This window comes from Ammospiza nelsoni, chromosome 8 (assembly GCF_027579445.1).
Source record: "Ammospiza nelsoni isolate bAmmNel1 chromosome 8, bAmmNel1.pri, whole genome shotgun sequence".
Classification (NCBI taxonomy): Eukaryota; Metazoa; Chordata; class Aves; order Passeriformes; family Passerellidae; genus Ammospiza; species Ammospiza nelsoni.
In genome coordinates this window covers 26717418-26743084 of record NC_080640.1, presented here as the reverse complement: position 1 = coordinate 26743084, position 25667 = coordinate 26717418, and the positions used below count along the sequence as shown (strand labels likewise).

At 41.1% G+C, this 25667-nt stretch overlaps 2 protein-coding genes and 1 long non-coding RNA gene across 8 annotated transcripts in view; 2 read left to right on the top strand and 1 right to left on the bottom strand.

Annotated features, from left to right (window-relative positions):
- LDB3 (LIM domain binding 3) overlaps positions 1-7125 on the top strand; it is a 108298-nt gene extending 101173 nt beyond the window's left edge. For all 3 annotated transcript variants that reach the window (XM_059476908.1, XM_059476906.1, XM_059476905.1), the window contains 3 exons: positions 109-229; positions 1551-1666; positions 2863-7125. In XM_059476908.1, coding sequence (XP_059332891.1) covers positions 109-229; positions 1551-1666; positions 2863-2952 — 327 coding nt within the window. In that variant the 3' untranslated portion in view covers positions 2953-7125. The remainder of the gene's footprint in view (positions 1-108; positions 230-1550; positions 1667-2862) is intronic.
- The window catches only part of LOC132076036 (uncharacterized), a 37763-nt gene extending 21516 nt beyond the window's left edge, over positions 1-16247 (bottom strand). For all 3 annotated transcript variants that reach the window (XR_009418865.1, XR_009418866.1, XR_009418864.1), the window contains exons 1-2: positions 16068-16247; positions 10178-10250 (exon numbers count right to left, since the gene is read on the bottom strand). This is a non-coding gene — a long non-coding RNA (uncharacterized LOC132076036). The remainder of the gene's footprint in view (positions 1-10177; positions 10251-16067) is intronic.
- Positions 16248-16461: 214 nt separating this feature from the next.
- BMPR1A (bone morphogenetic protein receptor type 1A) overlaps positions 16462-25667 on the top strand; it is a 74132-nt gene continuing 64926 nt past the window's right edge. For both annotated transcript variants that reach the window (XR_009418862.1, XM_059476800.1), the window contains exon 1: positions 16462-16617. The gene's annotated coding sequence lies outside the window, so the exon portion shown is untranslated. The remainder of the gene's footprint in view (positions 16618-25667) is intronic.

Here is a 25667-nt window from a genome sequence, read left to right as displayed (position 1 = left end):
ATAGAAAGGAAGAATTTAGAGCATCTCTGCCCTGTGTTTGTTCTCCAGGAGGAAGTTGCAGGGCTGGCTATTCTGCTGGAGATTTTTGTTTGTTTGTTTGTTTTACAGGAAGTGATGCATGCCCTAAGACAGACTTGGCACACAAGTTGCTTTGTCTGTGCTGCTTGTAAGAAGCCATTTGGGAATAGCCTGTTCCACATGGAGGATGGGGAGCCCTACTGTGAGAAAGGTATGGCAGTCTGGACAGTTCTGCACAGAAATTGTGTGCTTCATGTTCATGGAAGCATGTAAGAATATAGCAGCTGGGGAACAAAATTATATCAGTTCCCCATCCAGCATGGATTTTGTTTCCACTCTCCACATATACAAGTGTTTGGGTCTGTATTTTTCTGCAGTTTATATGAGAGAATGGCAGAGCACTGATCTTTGCCTCAATGTCCACAATGCCTTCCCTCACTTCTCTCCCTTATGTATTACCATACTTTGCACTTCCTTCCCTACACATTTTTTTTCCCCTGTTCCACTCCCCTCCTTGGTAGATGCTGCTCACCAGAAATGGAAAATTAGTCTTCTAGGGCTGCCCGCAATCCTGAGTTGCTGGAGCTGTGACCTCTGATGCTGTTGCCTCACCCTAGAGTTGTTCAACCAACACTTAGGAAGAGATGGATCTGCACAGATGTGCAGCACATGGTGGTGCAGATTTTGCTTCCTGGCTGCTGCAACAAACAAACTGCTTCTTGCCAGCTAAGAAAGGGAAAGGCCATGTTTTCCCAAAATGATACTTGCCATGCAAATGAGTTGCCTGACATAGGAAGGAGGTTAAGGTTTAAGTGGTATATTCTCTCTGTATTCCCCTTGTGCATTCAGTGAGGTCCTGGCCTACTTCTCTCTGGAGATTCTTTTCTTATGGTTATGCAATTCAAATTTTACAAGTCAGAGTAGCTCTTAGTGAAGAAAAAAAACCATGCAGCATGACTGACTGGGTACCTACCCTTTAAAACTGGAGGTTTTGTCCGAACATCAAATAACTCTCATGGATTCCATATACCGTTGGAATTTCCACTAATATTTTTCAATGTGAAACCTTTGCAAATCACACTTGATAAAGATGTATTAATCAGTCAGTATGGGGTTTCCGTAATGTTCTCTCTTTATGCAAAAAGGACATTATACAGGCATGGAAACTTGTAACAGTCCCTTGTCATTAGACTCTTGTACAACCATATTTGTCCTATGAATACATTCCACATATATTAAAGCTAATTTGAAAGTATTGTGAGCAACACAACTTCAAATTCCATGGATTTTTTGTATGTCTTCTTCTACATTTTTGATGATTAATGTCATACTAATGGGGGGTTCTGGACTGAGTTTGTATTTAAATAATGAAAGAAAATAAGCATGTTTCAGTGGGAGTATTTCAGTAAATGTAGTAGGAAACTTAGCAAAAACAATCAAAACATTCATTGTCTGGAAAAGTTCTATTTCTTTTGGACTTAATATGATTATGTTAAGAGTTTGTTCTAAGTTTGCTTCTTGTTTTATTTTAGATTATATTGCTTTGTTCAGCACAAAATGTCATGGCTGTGATTATCCTGTTGAAGCTGGAGATAAATTCATTGAAGCTCTTGGACACACTTGGCATGACACCTGCTTCATTTGTGCTGTAGGTTCTACATCAAATACTTATTCATTCCTTTATACTCCTAAATTGTGTAATAACATCAGAAAACCTGAAAGCAGTAATAACTAACATATGCTTAAGGATGCAGAGGGATGAAATTTCATTCTTTACTTCCATTTGGAGAAGAATGGAAGGAATTTTCCTTCTCCTCCATAACTTTTACTAGAATTATGGAATTTGACCATCATAAGTGAGTGTTTTCTAATAAAAGATCCAGTTTTAGATAGTACATACAGCAGTACAAACCACTATTGCTGTTATTCTTTCCAGTGTTTGCCAAGTAGAGATAGAGCAAGACTGAAAATAAATTAACACCATACTGAACAGTATAACCATAATCTTACTTACAAAGCAGTGAAGTTTGTATTTCCATGCTGAATGCTTGTTGAAACTTGCAAAAAGAAGTCTGTTTAGAGAGCATGAATAGTAATTAGCATAGAAGTTGGTCAAACTCATCAATCTGTGGTGTGCACATAGCTCTGGAGAGTGGCCATATTCCCACACTCTGCACACAAAGCAGAAAAATCCATATGATAAACAGTACTTTCATCTGGTTCTAATACCACTGAGCAGCTCTGCAGCATATTATTCCTAAAGTAATAATATCTAGAATCTCTAATTAGCTAAAAATAGTATGTGGGCCACACCAAACTGACAGCGACAATTTCTAATGTTTGTTTAAGTCTAAAATTTAGGTAGACTAGTTGAAAGTATAGAAATGTTTATAAATATCTGAAGCTAAACTAGCTTTATAAAAAAGTGTTTTTTGAAAACTGAAGTATTTTGGAAATTTTAACATAGAAAGGAATACTAAACAAGTTTCCTTCACAAGCTAACAGCTCTTAATCACTTATAAATATTGATTACTACAAAGACACTTTCTCTGAATATTTCATGTTATTTTTTTGCTTGTTCATTTGCCCTAGCTACCCCATTTTCTGTGGAAATGATAGTTTTATTATGTGTTGTTAATATGCAATTCTCACAGTGGGGGTCTTTTTAAGGACCTAACTTGATTTCTTTCAGTGGGTTAAATCAATAGCAAATCAATACATGACTCCTAAAAACTACCAAAAAACGCATGGGCAGAAGAGCAATACATTTACAACTGATAGTCACATCTTTCTCCCTTTTCTTTTTCCTTAATTATTCCTGATTGCATTTATTATTAATTCTAGGTGTGCCATGTGAATTTGGAAGGTCAGCCTTTCTACTCCAAGAAGGACAAGCCCCTGTGCAAGAAGCATGCCCATGCCATCAATGTTTAGAAGAAGAGTTATAGTCAGTAATGCTGGGGTAAAACAGATGACTAACTGGGCAATCATAAAGTTGATAACCAAGGCTAGCACTTCTCTTGGTAAAAGCTAGACATTGGTACTTCTCAAGTTTAACTTTATCCTCTTTCATAAATGCAGAACGTGCTTTTTGTGAAGTTCATACCAAAAACTATGAGCAGTCAAAACCATGAACTAGTCCATTCTTATAGCAACAGTTGGGGGAAATATTGAAATTAACTAAAAACATTATTATAAAAAGTAATGTGCAAATATAGTTTCAAGTTAACTACCCACAGCAGTTTTACTGCTTAGACCACACACTGGTGTTTAAAAACAACTGGAAAAATACTTCTGTATTAAGTCATTTTCTTTCACAGCAAGAATGAGTAAGTGCCATTTGTACAGTCATCTGTAGAACCAAAGGCCGTAGCTTTCAAAGAGAAATAAATAGATTAGGGCTTCCTCTAGGAAAAGTGAGTGCTGTTCCACTATCTTGTGGTGCTGCCTCATAGCATCAGATATTTTAGATTCTTTCCAAATAACAAGTCTGCCTTGAATCCATATGTAGCTGGGAAGCCTAGGTGACAATCCATAACAGTTTGAAAATAAAATGGTTGGGTCAGCCTTGCTAGTGCACTTGGCTTCTAGGTGCACAGTAGATAATTCACTTTCAAATGGTAATGGAAAAGGACAACTGGCTTTCTCCAAATCGCTCTTACATTGAATGGAATACAGCTGACTGGAAAGGCCAGCTTTTAATTCAAAACCAGTTTTCTTTTCCTCCTGTGGAAAAAAAAAGAGATTCAATCTTGCTTTGGTTTCTAATTCCCACTGATACCAGAGGGAGGTAGGAACCTACATCTGGACCTTCACAATAGTAAACACAAAAGAAACACATCCATCTAGCACAGCTAGGTTGTGGGAGATAGCTTGCAAAAATTCCCTCCTCTATCCCACATAAATAGGAAAAAGGCTTTTTTTTCCTATAGCAAATGAATGTGTATCAAAAATCCATAAGGCAGCAGGCACATTCTCCTTATTCCTTTCCTTACCTTAAATGCAGCACATCATGAATTGTAGCAATATTTGCCATTGGAAAACAGTAGCTATGTTCCAACAATTAGGATTACCATACAGTCATCTTTTCTAAAAACCATACAGTCATCTATCCTAATAGCTTGAGAACAACTTTCAAGTTGTTCAGAGAGTTATTTATAAAACTTTTTTTTCAAATAAGCAATACTTATAGTACTGATAATACTTTTGAATTTTTGAATATCAGTGACTTTTATATGGGAGACAGCAGTTCTGTCTGATGGAGTTAAGATGGAAAGTCTGATCACCATTCAAGCTTTATTAACTCATTTAAGTGAGAATTATGATGTGTGTGTTGACAGCTTGCAGTACTGACAGTTTTGAATTAGTACTTCTGAGGCTGAGGATGCTTTCTGTGGGCCACGTGCTGGTGCCATCTGCACCTATTTTACCTTGTGTTCTGAGTAGCAAAAAATTACATAATATTGTCTGTCTTGTCCCTCCCATGGGTTATGACCATTTCATTTGTGTGTCTTTTAAGGGATGAAAAACTATCTAAAGCTTGGGGAGGAATAAATGAAATTTGGAGCTCTAAAATAAGTGTTAAGTTAGCTGCAGGCAGTCTGCATCTTGGACAAAAATAACAACCTGAACTGCCTGTGGCAGTTTTGACATGTATGACCTGTATTTATTCAGTAGGTATCTTAGTTTTCACTGATCTTAGCAGTGATCTGATCTGAGTTGCTACAGGGTCAGATTTTTGTATGCATGAATTATTCTAGAACATTAGTACATTATATGCAAAGCCTTTTTCTTGTTTGTTTGTTTGTTTTGGGGTTTTTTCTGTCAGCAAGCAAATTTTCTGTTTTCAGTTGGTGCTGGGCTGGTGTGAATATGGTCCCATAGATTACAAAATCCAAAGATCTGGCTCATAATATTCTCCAGAGGAATAAATCATAATTATGGAAGTTAAATATTTTTTTCCACTTCTGTTTGACTTCATTAAATACATATTCACAACAGTGAGAAAATTCTACATTTCCTTTTCATTTTTCAGTGCCATTCAACAAAATGCTTTTTATTGTTATCTCTTATTTGAGAGAATTCACATCAGCATACTCTATACTGAGACTGCATTGAAATGATTCTTTAGGCAGATTTGTGTCAGTGTTGGCCACTGACTGGGACTAATCTCTGACTGCAACATCAGAATAGGGAGTCAGGCTCCATGGGAAGGGCTTGTGATGGACACTTCAGGAGAATTTCATGAGGTCCTTCCCCTCTGATCTGCATGTGTTTATTTGTGTGTGTCTCATTCTCCCCTCCACCTTCCCCTCAATGTCCCTGTGAGCTTCCACACTGCATGGCAGAGTTGGGTGGGCAGGGAGGCTGGGTAGGGGCAGCAGGATCACTGCAGTCAGGGAGAGGGCTTCAAGTATGAAATTAGGGTACAAGGGGCTCCCATAGCCCAGAGAGATGGTTTGAATGTGTACAGAGGGGTGAGCAAGGATCCAATCTGGTACATCTGAAGTCTGGACTGCAGGAGAGGGAATGCAGTGAATGTGAGCAGAGCTGAGCTGGCTTGCAGGGTGGCAGCAGTGAAAGTGCAGCAGCACAGACTTCAGTGGGAGCTGTACTGGCTTGAGAGAGTGCTGAAGAATTCCTTGGGCAGAGAACCTGCACCGTAGCACATGCCCTGACTCCAGCTGGTGTCTGAGCAAGTGAGATTAAAGCTAGTTTACATATGAGGTACAGCGATATCTCTGAGGGAAGAACAGAGATACCCTGAGGATTATCATGTTATAAAACTTTCCTGTTATGACTTGTGCTGCTTCATAATGTGGTCCAAAAATAGGGAATCCACGTACCTGCCCTTGATATCTATATTAAGATATAATTTTTGCACATATCTGAACAAGGAATTTGTGAATAATAATGTAGCATTTTAACTTTCACAGGGGTAGAATACCACATAACTGCTGATACTCTTCTGCTACATCACTTTGTGATATGAAGAGGAAAAAATGCATATATATATAATAATATATATCTCTAAAATTCAAAATACAGCCTTTTAATGATCATGGGAAATAATGTTGTACAAAAATATGCAAGATGAATAATGTGTACTTGATTATGTTTTTATGTCTTGTAAGAGATGCCTGAGATAAGTCCTAAGTTCTTCTGAATATTTCTTTTCATTCTAATTAATGTGAGGTTTTACTCAATAAAACAAAGATACTGTACCTCTGAATGATCAATTAAAAATATCAGTCTTTTGTCTAACTAAAAAGTGTTCAATAACTTTGCAGTCAAAAGATTCAAAAGTTTTTTTTAATGCTTTTCTCTCTTTTGATGTTCTTTTTGCAGAACAGGGCGAAGTAAATGTTTCCAAATGAAGCTACTTTTATTATCTGCACAAAAAAAAACAGTCTTAGAACTTTTTTTCATTAGTTTTCACTATATTGGATTCACACATTATGCAATTCTCAATACTAAAACCAATTCAAAACAAGGAAAAATATTTTTCCATTGCTCCTTCAGTGGTCAGTACTTTGGGTGAAATGTTTGGCTGAAGATTACTTGTATTTATGTTTAATAATGTGAATGTCCACAGCACTGAACACGTTCATTAGTGTCTAATGCTGGGCACACTAATGGTTTTTTTGCAATACTCATCTCCTGGTAGTGGATATTAATTTGTTTAATATTTATAAACATCAGAATTTGAAACTGAGTGATTTATTGCCTGCAGTGATCATATATTAGAAGTCTAGGTTTTATAAGATTTTGACATGTTGACTTGATGCCACAAGTGCCCTTGCTTTTAGATAGATATTTTTTCCTGAGTTCCTAGTTATTTCAGAACAGAATGTCTGGTGGATTATGAGATGTGAGTAATTACCTTGCATGGATTATCTGTGCCAACATGAATAAAACAGTCTAGTAATAAAAGCAATGTGCAAAACCAGTTAAAGCTTTATGATTTGGGTATATTTATTAATATGCCATGTGAGCAGCTGACAGCTTTCAGCCATGTACTATCATTAAGAAAGCATACCTAAGCTTGTACTCTCTACTTCAGACCTGAAAATAAAAATTAAAACTATTGGTTTCAACTTTATTGTATATCAGTCTTGAATATTTTATTGACAAAATAATGCTGTTTTAAACAAATATTAGTATGCTTAAAAGATGCAGCCTGCTAACAGTACATGTTGTAACTCAGCAAGACCTTTATAGTTCCAGACCTTATTGTGTCAACAAATACTGTTTATAGTAGCTTTGTAAGGGGTGGGTAAATTCTCTCTTCAGTTACATTTATGCATCTGCAAACAAAGTTTGGCTGCATAAATTCAGGTAGGTGTTCTACTGTTTCTTAGCAAAAGTTACTTAAAATAAACAAGGTGTTTTGAACACCCTCATTGAGCTCTAGTGCCAAGAAATATGTACAAATGAAAGGATGACTTCATATAACAATGTCTTTTACAAAAACAGCCATTTTGTGCATTCCTGTTGCACACCCCTCAGAAATGCAGGCATTTTAGAGATACAACTAAGTATATTAAACATAATTATGAAGTTAGATGATAAATGAACAGACTTGGATTTAGATGCCATTACCAAGTACAGCATTAGGAATCACGACTTCGTGCATTTTTGATTTTATTTCCCAGCCCCAATTTCTGTTTACAATGTGCATAAGAAATGCAATTGAAAAGAATGCCCAGAATGTATGCAGTATTTTGTCAGATCAAAATTGCTGTTTTTCAGATTGTCTGTTCTGACCTTTAACCTTTGCACAAGACAGTGCTTCCTAAACTGTGCACTGTGATCCCTGGAGAGTGCAGTTGTTGGAACTGGAAGCAATAGAGGCCTAAGCAGAGCACCATGCCAGCTGACAGGGTGGAAAAGGGGAATAGAGCAAAGTTCATTAGCAAAGGACAAGGTGCAAAACGTGTGACAAATGTTGCATTAAGGGATTCTTAACAGACATTCTTTAAGAGAGATTATTGCTCTGAAGAAAATGGAGATTTCAAAAGTATAGGCTTTGGCATTGTTTCCCCTCCCACCCCATTCATGCATCTTGAATTCAAACAGTTTGTGCTGATTAAGAAAGGAAGGAATGTGTGAATAAGGTTGCTGAAACCATTATTGAATACACAATGAAACGCTTTGTTCTCCCAGGCAAATCAGAGTTATGGATGAGATTCAGACTATATTCAGGCATAAATTCTGTGCTGTGAGCCTATGAAATATGCCCTTGGATAGCTGTTAAAATACATTTGTTCCTCCTCTTAAGAAGATTACATCAAAAGAAAACAGTAACAAATGTGTGTTGTACTAATAAGGACTGTCAGGCTGAGTCACAAGAATTTTCTCTGTAATAAAGACAAGAAGGATTTTTTTAACAAAGCTAAACTTTTGAACAAAACATTTTTCCTTTAAAAGTTTCCAGATTATAACTGTTAGGGAATAATAAATTAGTATGCATAAGGTATCATTAATAAATCTGTCTCTACTACAAAAGTATTTTCTAATCTTACTACTTAAGAAATTGGATTATTTTCATTTATGACAAAGATGTTATGGAAATTCTTCTGCTTCTACTTAGTTTTACTGTGCATAGTGTTACTGAAAGAGTTGAGATTTATTTTTCTTTTAATTAGAAGACATAGATAAAAATACAACCTTGAACTGAGTGAAGGTGATTCTTCCAGTGCTTGTGGAATGAATGCTGCTTGCTACACTAAAGCCTGAAAACTTGCTGTTCTAGATTGTTTTATTCTCATAGTGCATTAAAGAGGATGTTTTGGATTTTAGGAGGTTTAATAAATATCTGGAGCCTTACTTAAAGATCTCATTTCAAAACAAAAGAATGATTTACAGTGTTTAAATTATTTTAAGATTTAATCATATGTAGACAGGAAAATAATGCTGGGATCGAGGTTTAGTTTCATTTAAAGAAATCTTCAGGTTGACTAATGCAAGCATTCCTATATGCATGTATAGGATATAAAAGTGAATTAAAACACTCAGAACTGAGATTCTGATTTCCTTTAAGTGGATGTGTTTCATGCCTGCACTATTTGAGCATAAATGTTTGTTATTTATTTATGTATAGCTTAAGAATGATGCACAAATCTGAGTGCACCTTTGAGACCTGGGTTTTGTTACCTGCTAGGTATTTTTGCTTTAGGAAGTAACAACTCCACAATTTTGATAGCATAGGAGATGTGGGAGCAGAAAAAAGGGCACACTTTCCAAAAATCTGACTTCATATAAATAATAGGATTTCAGGAATAAAATTTTTATTTGTGCATTATAAACAAAGACCAGGTATTATTTTCACAACAAAATATTCTTCAGCTGTCCCCTGCACATTCCTTGACAGATTTTCTCCCTGCAAATTTTTCCCTTACTGATGGCAAGGATATTGTCAATGTCCCTGTGATTGATGCACATGCAGAAGCCTGAGCAGAGTTCCTGTTCCTTTCCCAGGCCTGTGAGCTGTGGGGTAAAAGGTGACAGAGTGGGCTCTGCTGCTCACATGAGTGCATTCAGCCCACTGCATCCTGCAAACACCAGACTTCCTGAGATTTACTGTGGATGCACAACACAGATGACACTAATTGAAAGTTTCTGCTGTATTGCATGTACACTACACGGCATCTACTTCTGGCCAAAAAGTCCTTGCAAGAAATCCAAAATTCTAGCCAAGAATTCTGGTTCTAGCTGTGGCCTCAGAGCACAACTGAATCTGAGCTGTGTGGGTATAAAATATTGGCAGAGCACAGTTTGCCTTTGAGATTGTATTCCCAGTGCCAGCTGCTGCAGCAAAAGGACAACAGGGCTGTTTTTTGAATGGCAATTTTCTGCCATTTTTTAATGTAAAGCAGTTTCTGGAATGGGAGTTTTTCTGAGCTGTTATTCTCCTGTTACTGCATCACCAGTCTGAATTCAAGCTTGCAAGTTTTCAGCTCATTTGGCAAATTTACTTATTCCATTGAAGGACTCCATGTTTTCCACATGTAAATTATTCAACTTTGTATTAGACACCCTAGAATGAATTGGAAACAATCTGGTGGTGATGGACTGTCAGACTTCTAGGAGAGGAGACAAACCTGAGAAATTCTCATAGACAAATACAGAACACATTATCCACCTTCTATGGACTTACACAGCTGGTGGCTGTTGGAGACTTCATTGACTTCCTAAGGAGTCACAGAAGCTGCTCTCTGTTTAGAAGTTCTCTAAAAAGAAAGAGTCAGTGTTATTAAAAAGTAGATATTAAAGTTTGGGGGTAGTGTATTTCCTTAGGGTCCATATTTGCCTATTTAATACAACCTCAATCAGTTCTTGCTACTATGCAATTCTCAAAAAAAAAAAAAAAAAAAAGAACACATAACAGAGGGTTGTTGCTACTCCTCCCTAACTCTGGGTAACAATCCTCATTCCCCTCCAGCTTAGGAATATTCACTGGCACAGAAAGGTATAAATTAATCTCTGTGTGCCAGCTTCACAGAACCTGGCCACAAATACTTCAGTTGAGATGATTTTGTTCATTTCTTTAAAGGACAGTGAGAAAGATTGTGCTTTCTCTGATCTTGTAACTTAAAAAATATTAATAGAACAATTCCTTTAAGTCAAAAGATAGTTAAGTGAATGTTTATTTTAGACCTTCATTATTAAGTGCAACTAGTTAAAAGTGAACAATTACTATCAAAGAGGGCATATGCAAAAGTAGTAAAATGAGATAAAAATGCCGGAGAGTGAAAATCCAAAGAAAAAGCAGCTTTTAGAATAACAATTAAGCACCCAATCTGTTCTGTGCTGGGTAATTCATTGAGAGTGAATTAATGGTGCAGCATGCAGTAATAGGCCTTGGTAAGGAAATAGGAGCAGTGTATCAGGATATCCTTTTTCCGCCCCCGAGTACCAATACTTTCAATTTTATATACAACGGAAGTAATTCATTGTAGCACAAAGAAGCACAGCTGTGTTTCCTGATGGTCACACGTGCAAGAGCTGCTATTGTTTAGCGTTTCAGTATGTGCAGTGGAAACTGTCCCTCTGCTTGCAATGTTTGATATTCTCAGGGATTTCATTCCCATTAGTAGCTTCTGAATCCATGGTGGATTTTTAATATGCTATTATCTCAGATCCAATCCTGCATCCCTAATCAGGTAATTTTTTGCTGATGCCAGTGAGAGTTTAAACTGTATTAGGTGTGGCTGCCAAATGAGGCGATTTGCAGACACAGGCCAATTTCTCATTGGAAGCAAAGGGAGTCACAGACTATTTTTTGGGATTTGCTTTTAGCTGTATGAGTTTAACTTTTTCAAGTTCCAGTTAATATTCAAGTGCTTTACAGACTAAGAGAGAAAAGCTTCATTGCTATGCCTTTAACTTCATCATATATTTTCAGACATTTTAGCTGAAATACAAGGATATCCTTTTATTATTTTGTAGTCTCATATTAGTTTTACTATAATATGAAAAAAGAAGTGAAAGAGACTATTTTGCTGCACTTGCTCTTATTTAACAGCAATTTATTCATGTTTAAAGATATGTTTAGACTGAGAAAAAATAAGGAAGTGACGAAATAATTTCATTCATTTCTTTTGTAGAGGATCAGATCTGTTTCATTTTAACAAGCTTGGAGAAACAGAGCATTTTCAGTCTCATAAATATCCATCTTTGTAAATCTCTACAGTACCCACTCCTACAGCTGCCAGAGACACATCCACTTGAATCCTTGCCTCCCGAGCACAAAGCTGTTATACACAGCAAGACAGAAATGTTCTGTATTGATAAGAATTTGCCTTGTGTAACAGCAGGTTTTAAAACCATTTCTGCTTTCAGCAGTGCTCCGGTTTCTGGACAAAGCCTGAGCATCAGGCTTAACAGAGGAACTGTTAATAGAGTGTGGGTTTGGATCTAAGGATTATTCCAACTTGTAAAAGAAACAAATACCTCTTGTAACAAAAGGTGGAGGAACACAAACATTCAGCTTCTCTCTGAGTATAATTCAAACTTCTTGGTAGATCATTTGGCACTACTGACTGATAATTCAGAACATAAATTTTAAAACCAGCACTACAATTGAAATATTTAATCTTCTCTGAGCAGCTGAAGACTTTTGGGATTTTATGTGCATGCATCTAGGGGAAAACATATTACTAATCTCCAAACAAACTGATGTGAGTGAGGCACCCTGGTGAAGCCTCTGCTGAGCCTACAAATATTTTCTTTTTCTGTGATACGACATTTAATGCTCTGGTTTTAAGGAAAACAAAGTAATTTGTGTTTAAAAGGAGAGTTATCTCAGGGTGTATTACAACCTGGTGAGAAGACTGCAACAAGGGCTTTGTAAATGTGAATCCATAAAAAAACAAAATCATACAGCTCAACTAGGCACAGGAAGAAGAAACAGAAAAAGCAGCAGGAAGTTTGGTTCTTGGCTGGGAAGATGTCTCCCAGAGCAGAGTGCTCCCATTACTGCAGCCCTTTGCCACAGCAGGGGCATCAGCTCCCCACAGCCCAGTTCAGGGAGGAATCAGCTGCCACCCTCCCCTGCTGGGGGGACAGGCACAGCCTTTGTGTCCTCCCTCCCCCGGGGCCTCCTGCTCAAGGCTGAGGAAGAATCCCCTGTGGAAGCCAAGTAACCCCAAACACACCAAGAGCTTGAGCTGTGGGAGCACTCCTGTTCCTTGTGCCCGAGCTCTGCACTCTGAGCTGTTACTCCTTGCATTATTGCCACAGCGCTCTCCAATGCTGCCCCAGACTCAGTTCCACACCAGACTGGTTGGGCATGGCTTCCCTCTTTACTACCAGTGATCCACTAGCAAAAATTTTTTAAAAACACCTTTCTTCACAGATTTGACTCTGCCTTATTGAATTATTTTTGCTTACATTTTAAAAAATGAATAAAATCCATTACTTTTGTAAGTAACAAACAGCTGAATAAATTTATAATCAAAAGAATATGCTTTCAAGTAAAATAGTTCTGCAAAAGAGACAAAGCCAAATTCATGTCATATTAAGTGAAATAATTGTGTCCCTGGCTGAAGGGCAATATTCTTTTAATATGCAACATGAATATTTATTTTTGTAGCAGTAACAGAGAAATACTCATCTAATTGCAAACAGTTCTCAAAAATATATTTGGATCACAGATTTAAGACATCTGAATTCCAGAGACTGAAGGGAAGAAGGATCTGCAAAGATCAAGTCCTATCACATGGCTGACCTTCTCCCTATATATACCTCTTTGTTCTTTTGATATTCAAGTTTGCAGTTCCCTAGTGATTCCAAGAACTAATAAGAAATTCCTGGAGAGGAAATAACAATGAAAGCAGCTGGAAGACAATCCTTTTATTTTTTTTTTTTAAATACAGCTGTCTTCATCATGACAGTCAGTTTTGTACTGCTTCTTTTATATCACATGTTAGACTTCCATATCTCATCTTGGCCAAATGTCAAATAAACTTATGTTTATTTCCAGATTTTCAGACTTCAGTGTTTTTTGAGTGTGACTCAATTAACAAAATAAATACTTTGTGTTACTGAACCTGGTGTGTCTGAGTTTTTGCAGATTCCTAAAAGCCTCACCAGGTAAGAATGCTGCTGCTGCTAACTAGCTTGCTGGAGCCCTTTGTCCTTCTGAGAACTCATCAACTAAAGTGATCACTTTCTGGTTTAAAAAGGTCTCTCTACCTGTCCTGGTAGAGATATTTGAAACCTAAGTATGCACTGTTTTGAAAGACATAAATATTTTCTATGTGATGTTTAATCAGACATCCATCACAATCTAAATACTTTCCAAGGTCATCATGATTCATCATTTTAGATTAAGGTGCAGTCTGGTCTCCTGCAGTCCTAATATCATTATAATGTAGGTTATTTTTGCCAACTTTATTTTGTGATTAAGACAAGGAGCTAATAGCACTCAGTTATGTAGAGATGGGCACTACTTGCCATAGCAATACAAACTTCATCCTCAGCAACACTGTTCCTGACCTGACAGGGACTTGTGGGTATCTTCAATGCCCAAGTGCCTTGAAAAGCACTGGCTGAGACAGCAATTTCTGCAATGTGCAAATTTACACACCAGCAACTGGATGAAAAGAGTTGATCCATTTCACAAGAAGGGTTAAATCCATTTCAAGGCTAGTGGCTGTTGCTAAATTCATGCATCCTGGATTGGAATCAGTATATAACATCTGACAAGCACTGGGCTGTATTAGCACACATGATTACTGAAGGGATGCTAGCACTAACAGCTTTGGATCTGCTTGGGAGCACACACACGCATGTTGCATTCTTCTTCCATATTGAGTGTCTCTTCTGCTGCTATAATTTCATAGTACACAGAGTGGAAGAACAGCAGACTCATATTTTCCTTTGAAATTATAAACATAAGCATAGGAGTTCTGTATTGCTTGGCATGGAAGCTGTGATTTTGTCTTTCTTGCAGGCTGGCTTTGTTTTGGACACTGACAGATTTTTCTGGATGATGTTGATCGGAAAAAATTTTCTAAAAGTCTAGTAACACAAGATCTGCACTTTTAAATGCCTATCACCATGGTATCTGGCCACATAAAATTATTAGGTGTGCCTTTACCTGCCTATATTTTAAAGGAATCTGTGAAGGTGATAGGTTTGAAGTTATACTTCCTCTTTTGCTTTGCTGTGTAGGATAACACAGAAGTGAAGCTCTCATCTAACAATCTGTAGGTAGAACACATGTGAGCCAGAATGCAAAGCCAGTGCTCTCATCTTACATTCAGAGGTGACAGCTCTGGAGTACACAACATTTACAAGTCTTATCTGATATTAGCATGCAAAAATGGAGCTGCACTGTGGAGAGGTCAACAAAATAAGCAAGCCCATGTTTCCCACAATATATGCTCATGTGGCTATTTGGCACCAATAAGCCAGATTGCTTCCCAGCTGGTTATTCTCTGCATCCAGTTTATCTGGGCAGCCATCTCCACACCAGCAATTACTGGTGTGTCCTGAAGGCCTAAAGAGTGTTTTGGTGTGCAGCAAAGGGAAACTGCTGAATAGGTCTGTACGGTCCATGTGATCTTCATTTCCCCTGTAGCTGGCTTTGAGTGCAAAGTTCGTGGTGCAGAGTAACCAAGTGACAGGACAGGTGAGAACAAGGGGACATCAGCAGCACAACTGCTGTCACACTGTGGAGAAAAGGATTAAAACCAGCAGCCCAGGCGGGAGCTGTGCCGCCTCCCCTGCACATAACTCTGTCACTGCAGCTCCTTCTGCACTGCTGCTGGGAGAGCTCACTTGAAGGCAGACAGACAAATTATTGCTTTTCCAATTTGTCCTAATGATAAGGAGCTTTGAAATACAATGCAAATCATGGCCTTCAGCATCCTTATCGGCAAGCAGAGCAGCTCATTGCAGAACTTATAATGTATTCCAATCTAAGTAACTGGGCATATTTATTTAGATACAGGAAATGGAAAAGGCAAACAATGCTGTCCTTTGCAATGGAACTCTATCCCTCCTGCGGCACTGCAGCGTCAGCCTTCTCACAACTATTCTTCCACGGAGCCGAAAGGCCCAGACGAGTCCCTGATTTTCCCCTGCTCCCACCGCTGGCTGCCCGCTGTCGTGCCCAGCCCCGGCAGCCCCACTGAGCCCCCGTCAGGGGTGTCACTGTGACCCTGCACCCACACCCCCCATCAGGGGTGTCACTGTGACCCTGCACACCCATGGCCCCCATCAGGGGTGTCACCGTGACCCTGCACCCACATCCCCCATCAGGGTGTCACTGTGATCCTGCACACCCACATCCCCCATCAGGGGTGTCACCGTGACCCTGCACCCACATCCCCCATCAGGGGTGTCACTGTGACCCTGCACTCACGGCCCCCGTGAATCCCGGCGGCTCGGCCGCTCTGCACGGCACCAACCCCGCCAGCACCGGCACGGAGCCTCCCGGCCGCGCAGCCAAATCCTGCAGCTGCTTTTCTCGTGTCTCGACCCTCTCCAAGGCCAGCGGTGCTTCCATGACACCGGCTTGGTAACTTTTCCCATCGCACCTTCCTGCCCCGTCCTACAGGAGCTTCTTCCCGGGGAGAGCGCTGCTGGGCCGGCGGGGCAGGATAACGCCGGGGCCCGGGCGCCCAGCGACAAGCCGGCCCAGGCTGCGGCCCGCGCTGCGGCCCGCGGAGGGGCTCCCGGGGAGGAAAAGCAGGCCCGGCTGGTTCCTCCCGGCCAACTTTTCTCGCCGGGGAGCCCCGCCAGCCCTCCCGCCCACGGCACGTGCTGACGGACGGGCGGGGGCGGCGGGCGCGCTCCCGCCTCCCCGCGGGCCCCGCCGCGCGCGCGCCCGGCTGCAGTGATTGGAATCCGGCTCGTTCCCGCCCCGCCCCGCAGGGACGCGCCGGGAGCGCCTGCCGGGACACGGAGCCTGCGCCGAGCCCGCGCCGCGCCGTCCCGCCCTCCCCCGCCCGACACGCACCCGCCTTCGCCCCCGTCTCAGCGGAGCCGTCGGGGCCCCGGGAACGGCCCGCGGAGCGCGGCGGGGAGCGGGCCCCCTCCCCCTTCGCCTGCCGTCGCCGCGCCGAGGATGAGGAGCCCCCACCGCCGGTGAGTGAGGGACGCGCCGCGGAGGCCTCGACCGGGCGGGGAGAGCCGGGGCGCCCCGGGCAGCGCCGCTCCTGCACCGCTCCCTCTGCGGCCGGGGGGACGCGGGGCGCTCCCGCCGCGGCCGTGCCCCTTCCCCGCCGTCGGGCGTCCGGCCTGGGCGGTGCCCGCCGGGGTCCGCGGCGGCCCCGGGCAGCGCCGTCGAAGGTGGGCTCCGGCGGCGGCCCTCCCGGCCCGGCCTGGCTGCTCGGGGCCCCGGGAGCGCCCCCGGGCCGGCAGCCCTGCCCCGCCGCGGCGCTGGGGGCGCTGCCCGCCGGGCCCGGCCGGGCCGGGTGGGCGCCGCGGGGGCTGCGCGGGGCCCGCGGGTCCCTGCGTGGGCAGGGCCGGCCGGCGCTCCCTCCCTCCTGCCCTCCCTTCCCGGTGTTGTAACGCCGGGCCCGGTGCCGAGCGGCCCCAGCCCGAGCGAGCGGCAGCGCCCGTCGTCGTGGGAAGGGTACGAGGAATAAGGTGCTTCGCCTTCCTTTTGTGCGAGCTTAGAACAAAGCTGGACGCCGGCTTTCCAAATCGGTTTTTGCCGTTCAGCGACGTCAGACAAAAAAAAAGTCTGAAGAAATAGTAACCCCAAATAATCGCTCGTACCTTAGTAGCGAATGATTGTGCTGTTGAGGGCCGATTATGTACGCGGTTTTCATAACTGATTACAAAATCTATTGAACAGGGTTTAAAAGCACAAATGGCTTTTTACCACCTTTCAATCAACCACACTCCGATGTGTTTTGGTAAAATTAAGAGTGAATTCAGCAGCAGGGAATGGTAGTAAGCTGTGGTATTTCCTTTCAGCAGTTGCCTGTTACTGTGTGTCAAGTTGTATGACGATTTTTCCCAGTGTAAATTGATTGCCCTCCGAATTTACATATTTTGTTCTCTGCTTAGAAGTAATTATCTTGGAGTTCTTTTATCAAGTTAGCATGCTAGGGATTGTTCAGGCCTGTTACCTGCAGGGATAGAATGGATAGAGAAGCTGCTTTTGTAGATAACGAAGACTCTCCCAAATTGAAAGGTTTGTTTGATTTTTAGTAGAACCTAATCCTGGAATAAAAAAGTTAACAAACATAAGAGCAATTCATAGTCAGATAATTTACCCAGTCTACAGCTAGAAATACTCCATGTTGTGGCATTTGTAGCAGCCTGGATAAAACTCTTGCTGACAGTGTACTTGCCTTTGGTCTCGTTCTTTTGTAGCTTTTCTTAGGTTATTCACCACATTTTCTTTGGGGTGTGTGTGAGGGGCTGTGTATTTTATATGTATTTATGTAGACAGGTATAATCTGATAGGCTTTGAGATGTGATTTGAAATGTTATGAAGGGTCTTCTCATGCACCTGCAAGATTCAGCTGCCAGTCCTTAGTATGTTCTGCTGGCTGATCTCTTCCAGCAACAGAGAGTTTATGTGGCTGGATCTGAATTATTTTCTTCCCCTAATTGTGAAGTAATTTCGTTTTGAAAGGGACCTCTGGATGTTATCTGTTTGAGCCTTTGTTCAAGTTAGAGCAGAAACTGCAAGCCTGAAATAGCATGTTACTTGGAATTCACTGATTCAAAGACATGTTTACTAAAACAGTTTGTAGCTAGAGCATAGACTTTCTTAAAGCCAGTGTGTGGGACCCCAAATCCTAATGTTCTGGACACTGCTCTGCAAGATAGTCACTGCTCTGCAAGATCGTGAAAATTGTTATGCAAATCAAAAACACCGAATCTGGTGTAGTGTATAAATGATATGTGAGCTTTTTCTGGATACCAGGTCTGACATAGAGAGCTGCAGTTGCTTCTTTGGTCAATTGCTGGAAAACACAAATGAATGAAAGAGACCAATCAGTGTGTGACAGAGAAACTTACAATTGTTTGTTTGTCCTTGTTTATTTCAAGCATCAGTTGGAGATTTGTCCTGTCTGGATACCTGGGAAAGTATTTCTTGGTTCCTCACTAAAGAGAGGGCATATTTTCAGTGCCTGGGATTTCTGTCATCTGTAAATAAATGACAGAAGGAACTCAGCAATTTAAAAGTATATCTCATCAGAGTCATATGTGGGTACAGATGGCTTACTTGAAGCCTTGTTTCCTTTGCTAGTATTCCCAAAATGCAGGACTTGGAGGCAGGCACAGAGTGTGCCTCACAAGACATTTTTCCTTTCACTGCTGCTTTAGTGGTTCCAGTTTTTCCTTTCTGGGACAAGACCTGCAGAACCCTCTGCAGCTGTCCCACCACAGCCGTGCTGGTGGTCCCCAGTTGCAGTGGTCTCTTTTGTGCCCTCCAGGATGCTCACTGCTTTAAGGGGAAATGTGATTTCTTTCTGCCTTGTTTTCTTGCAATCTGCTAAAGGTTCCTGTGAAAGTATTGAGGGTTCACTGCTCTCTGGCAGCAAGTAGTTACTCTTTAAAATGTTTAAAACTGTCAATGAATGTAAAACTTGACCTGCTACATGGTGTCCTTTAAGAATAACACGGAGACCATGCTAGGTGATACTTGGAACTGGGTAAAAGTTTGAAACAGTCACCTCCTTTTTCTTATGTACAGAGAACATAATTTTAGCAATCTCAGTGCTCTTATTGAGAAGATCTATGGAATAGCTGTTCTGTGAGGGATTTAGTCCAGAAACATCTGTGTAGTACATTGTATTTGGAGTGTGTAAATCCCAAGAGCTTTAGCTTGATAAAACACACAGCTAACCCACCACTGACCAGGAAATCAGGGAACAAGCTGCCAACTTGCCAGGATGGACTTTGTTGAGAACTGGCTTCCCAGGACTTTGCTGGGTGTATTTACAGAGCATATTAGGTGTATTTCACGTTCATTTCCCTCCAAAGTAAAACAAAGCAATTATGCCACTAGTTTGCAATATATATTTTGAAATTCACTGTAGCAGGTTGGACACTGAAGCATTTTAGGATGACATATTTTTGATATATTGAGAAGACCAAGAACTTAATTCATCTTGTGGTAGTGCAAAACCCTTGCATGGGTTTCTGGTTATGACCCCATTGTTTCAGCTGTACACAAACAGTGCGAGAAATATAGTCACTCTGTTTCAGATTTATAATCCAGACAGGTTTTTTTCTTGCCATTTCTCTAAAGGGTGCCTTGTAGCTGCCATCCCATTTCATTTGAATTCTGGGTGCTACGGTTAGGTTTAGTACTGTTTAATGACAGTCTGGTTAGCAAAATTCAAAACAAGAGTTAGGGTAGGAAAATAAACTCTGGTTCACAATTGTGATAATATTCATAGGCTGTATAAGCAGGAGGAAAGGAAAAGCCGCAGGAAAGCCTTACTGAAGGTCAGGTGTGTCACCAGTGTGACACCTGTAGGTACAGTGAAGGTGATTGCCCTGATAGAGCTTCCCTGCCACCACCGAGCTGTCACCAGTGCCTCTTCGTGGGGGAGGGGGAAGTGCTCTGAGTATCATGACGGTGTGAACTTTGAATGTTTTAAAATATTTTGATTAGACAAAAATCTGTGTAGTAACAATTCACAGAATGTGTACCTGCAACATGCAGCTAAATGCTCTTACATGGAGAGAGTCCCTGTTAAGGTCTATGTGTTGTAAGATCTGTGTATTAGATAAGTGGGTCCTTATGGAGAGAGTCCCTGTAAGATGTGTGGGTCCGAGTTACTCCAAACAGCTCCAGCTGCCAAGTCCTTAGTTGGGCAGCAGCTGTAGCTCGTGAAGGTAACTGGAATAAATAGGGGTGGGTCGAGAGCCTAGGAGGAGCCCCTGAGAAGACATGAAGGACTGTGCTGCAGAGAAGAACAGCTTGGTACAGTATGGGACTTGAGAAATATGACTACAACACTCTTATTCTTGTTTTTCCCTCAAAATAGGATTTCCCAAAATACAGAGGAAAATGTAGTGCATTTAAATGTAATTCAAGTGTCATGAGTTGGTTTGCATTAAAAGGGGAAAATATCAGTGTTATTAACTCAGCTCTGCAGTATTGCAGCTTAATTTGCATCATATATTATAACAGAAGCAATGCTTGTTACAAAAATTTGATATCACATAAATTTTTGCAGTGTGCTTTCAGTCAACTTTATTAGATTAAATTGTGGAAGCAACCAGCAATTCTTTGTGTCTATATTCCCTGAGTTCACCATCTTAAGGAGAAAACTGTCAGTACTGCCATGCTTTGGTAGATAAATACAAGCAGATGTAGCAGGGATAAGTTAGAGAAATATCAAAGTCTCACAAGATACATACCAGGAAATAGATTTGGTTTGTGGAAGCGATTTCCTTTTCACTGCTGCAGCCGTTGAAATGATTTAAATTTGCCTTTCTTTTCTTGTTATGAAAAAAAAAAATCCCACCTAGAACCATTTGTAGGCCTTTGTGCTTCCTCTGTGAAAGCCTGATGCCAAATTTGACTGGAAATCAGTGGGCAGAGCTCAAATGACTTTGGAGGACTGAAGTCATCAGAGATTTCACTTATGCAGAGAATCGATACTCTGCTCATGAGATTTGTGCAAATGAGCACATTGTGTGCTCAGAGTCAGAACATCAGGGATATGAAAGTGGTGAATAAGCTCAGATAACATTTTCTAAACTAATCATTCTTTTTCCTGTCCTGTGTTCAGTTGGAAATTCACAGTGCAGTGCTCAGGCAGAGGAACTGTTCCATGTGCTTTTGCAGGGGTATAGAGAGCTTGAAAAGGAAGCTTAAACAGAAGGGTCGGGAGGAATAATGGAATATATGAAATACTGAGAATGTGAAAAATGTATCACCTACTTGTCCCTTTGTATTTGGGAATGAAAGAGCTTGGGGTGGCACGAGAAAAAGAGGGATTTATCAGAAGAACCTCAGTGACTGGAAATGTGAGTGAGGAGACCACAAAGCTGGGTAAAATGTGCTCTTCCTGGCTGCATGTCCTTCTTTGTGGAAGAGAAAATTATCATTAACAGAATGCCTTGGAGAAGATTTTGGAAACCCTCCTGTTTCCCTCTCGGTGTTGTGCAAGCAGCAGGCCTTGCATTTGTCAGCTTTGGACAACTGAGAGTTAATTACAGCACAGGGCTGGGACAGGGCACAGGGATGAGCTGCCAGCTAACGAGGTGCAGCCATTCTTCTCACTCCCTGTTTTGGGCACTGAATCTGGCTTCTGTTCAGGTTGTTGAAGGGATTTTAGCAGTAATGAAAAATTCAGTAGTGGTACCAAGTATTAAGCAGAAATGTCCCTGATGATAGAAGATATGGGAAGTTTCACTTTAAAGATTTTTTTTGAAACTTGGTTTGAATGTCTCCTCTCAAAGCAAACAATAAATCCCACCAAATAAAAATGTGGGGTTTTGTTTTAAAGTATAGATGTATTTTTATAATTTTATCTTCCATATTTACTACTTTATTATAATTTTCATTTTCTTTTTTGTGAAAATATTCTATAGAAAGTTTCCTGTAGAATATTCTGATGTGTATGCCATTTGTTAGGATTGAAGATTGTGCCCTTCCCCACCCAGGCAAATTATTATTCTAAGCCTAAAATTAAATGGAAAATTGGATAGGTTTTATGGCCAATCTGTCACATTTGGATCAGTGGTTCTACCAGGGATAATTCACCTTTAAAACTTGCAGTGTGGACTGAAGTTTAAGACAGACAATACTCTATGCCTAGTCTTCTACGTGACTTAGATGAATAGAAATTTAACGAAACAATGCTGTCTCAGTATATATTTCTAAAATATTTTACTACTCTTGCATAATAATATAAAAATAATTATATAATTATATATAAAATATTATAATAATAAATTCTTTACTGAATTGATTTGACAACCACTCACTGTTTTGCACTAATCTTTATATGTTTTGTAAAGCTTTTTTAGTACATGGTGAATTAATCTTTTTTTACACTTAAAACTATAATTAATCATAACTCTGAAAAGAATCAAAATCTGGAGTGTTGTTATACTCAGAAGTTTATGGCAGAGGGGTCTGGCAAAGTCTAGAAACATTCCCATATAGCTGATATTCTTCACTTTCCTGCTCTTAAAATTTCATGGAAGGAATGCAGCTAGAGGCTCGCCAATTTGGGTTAGACCAGGAACTGCAAAATCAATCCTGATCCAGACAGGACAGTTTTTATTCAAACCCAAGCCTCTGTTGAACTGTCTGGTTTTGTTCTGTCCCTGGCCCTGTTTCACTCCCCCACCTCTCTTTAAATTCACAAGTTTTTAAATGTAGAGATGTTTCTAATTTAGAAAATTATTTTGGTGTAATGAACTAAAACAGAGAAGAGTGGACTAAGCTGAAGGAGGTCAAAAACCAGATGGAAATAGAAAATCTGAAAACATGGAGTAAAGAAAAAAATCCCCCTTGAAATAATGGAATCTAAATGCTGAAATTATACATCTGCTCAGCAGCTGTGCATTCCTTAGCCAGAGGTTCCGTTGCTGAAATGGCATTACTCAAGTTTTTCTCAAAGCTTCAAATGCTGTTGTATAATATTTACATCTCTCTAATACTGTCAGTAATAGTCTTAGGAGCCTGGAGAATAGAGGTGGAGGGAAGAGCTGATGTAAGAATTTCCTTCTTTGTCCTAAAGCATCTGCAGTGTGTGTAGTTTTTTGCTGCAATGAAATTCTGTGATTTTGCTTGGTTGTTCTTTATAAATATCTTTTAATTTCTGCTGACTTAATTTCAGAGGAGAAGGTGGTTACAGGAAAAGTGAGCAACTAAAAACTATATCAAAGGAGGGTGCACTAGTGAGAAAAGAATGCTCCAAATGCTTCAAGTGTTTTGCTCCCGTCAATGGCCAGCAGCATTGCTCCAGAGCAGCACATAAGACAGTCTAGCAGACAACTGTGGGATTAAACCACTCTGTGGAAGCTTCTTCCTACATCCCAACAGCCAGGAGCCAGCTGAGTCTGCAAGGCACATTCAATCCATGTCAGTACAGATCCATAGCACATGAAACATTTGTTGTTAGAAAAGGTCTCTCTAAGCTACTAAGCAGGTTATAAAAATGTGTAATTCTACATTTTCTTTTGTGTTCTTTTTTTCTCTTTGTACTTTTTGTCAATGTTGGTATTCATCAGTTACCTGTTAGTACTAAGATTTATATATGGTAGAGTTGGTCTTTGAGAAAGCATTGGTTTGAGTGCTGATGTGAAGGGTGATTTAGTTAATAAAAGACCCTAAGAAGGTTTCTTTGCTTTGTACAAAGGGACTCTTGCTTCAAAGAATTTTTACCAAAATTTAAAAGTTTGAGGTTATCTAAGAGAAATGTCAGAATTTTCAGCAATTTTGAATCTTGATTTCAAACTTTTTCTAATTTTGGAAGAAGTAATTGTTTACTGGGAGATATTTTTTACTGTGTGTACTTAGACCAACGGAAGATAAAATAAATATCCTTTGGGTTACTTTGATTGAGAAGAGAAGCTGTGGGTGTGCTGTCAGTACAGATCCCAGGGTCTTCTGAGCATTTGAAAGAGCAGGTGTGGGACTTTGTGTTCAGGGATCAGGGAGTGTGGGCCGAGGAGCAGAGGCATGGTGAGAAAGGCTTGCTGGGTTTGAGCCCTGGAGAGGAGCCCAGAGCTCTCTTCTAGCCTGGGACAGGAGTGACAGAACTCTCAATCTCCTTGCTCTGTATATAACTGCAAAGCACCTCTTCCCAGATCTATCCATCCATGCATTATTGCTCCACTGTCACTGTTGATTTTTCTCTCTAGCATCTTTGTCATAGTGTGAAATGAGGTTTCAGGCTATTCAAAGTGTAGCCAGTGTGAAGTTTCTAAAACTTAACCCAAGTTGATTCTTTTATTTGGATTTCACTATTTTCCATATGTTGTGGAAAAGACTGGGCACAAACAGGAGAAATTGGAGGTCTGTGTGCCACGGCATCACATCTTGTTTTGATCAGATGGGGTGGGACAGCTGACATGGCTGGAGTGCTGCAAGGACTCCTTACAGGCTGTCCAGGAAGGACAGGCTGAGACTGTAAGGGATGCACAGTTGTGGGGATTTCTGTTGTGAGACTGCCATGGAGATTGCTGAAGTTCTTCCCTTTGGGTGAATGAGGAGTCAGTTCAGAGGTGTGGGTCAGGCCTACCAAGGGCAGCATGGGTGATGGTGGTAGGTGCCTGCAGGAGGCTCTCTCAGGGAATGAGTGGGAAGCAGGGGATATTGTTTAACTTGAATTCCTTAGGGTAGTGGCAGTGTCACTTGTAACATCCTCACCAACAAACAACTGGACAAATGGACAGTTTGATAGACTGTGTGATAGACTGAAAATTGGAAGAGCTACCAGTTTCAAGGAGTTGTGATCAGCAGCACAGAGTCCAGCTGGGGACCAATCATAGTGTGTAACCCAGGGGTCAAGCTGGATTTCTGGTACCATGCAGCCATGTGAGCACTCATGGATGATGGGACAGAGCACACCCTCAGAAGTTTGTAGGCAATACAGAACTGGGAGGAGTATTTGGTGGGCCAGGTGGTTGTGCAGCCCCTCACAGGGACCTGGATGGTCTGGAGAAGTGAGCAGAGGGGAACCTCATGGAGCTCTACAAAGGGAAGTGCAAAGCCCTGCCCCTGGGGAGGTGCCTCCTGGGCTGTCCGAGGGGGAGTGTTGTGGGCAGGCTCAGGGAGGTGATGATGCCCTTCAGCTCAGCACTGGTGACACACATCTGGAAGGCCCTGCTCGGTTCTGGGCTCCCAGGAAGAGCTGGGGAGGTGCCCCTGGGGCAGAGAGGTGGTAACAGCCTCATTGGAAGCAAGCAATGAGGGCTGTTTTATTCTGTGTGTTTGGAAATAGTGTGGAGGGGGGAGTGGATGGTGTGGTGAAATTTGTAGCTGATACAGGTACTGTAAACTGGCCAGAGCAGTATTGAATGCCTGGATGATAAAATACTGGATGAGGTACAGTAAGTGCAATGTAATTTAATTCAGACAGAGGCAAAACCAGTAACAGGCTCCAAATGAAGTATTAACACTTGGTGAGATCTTTGTTTTGAAGCTCCTACTTTAGATTGAATCTATCTGCATATGGTGTTGAATTTTTTTTTTCCTT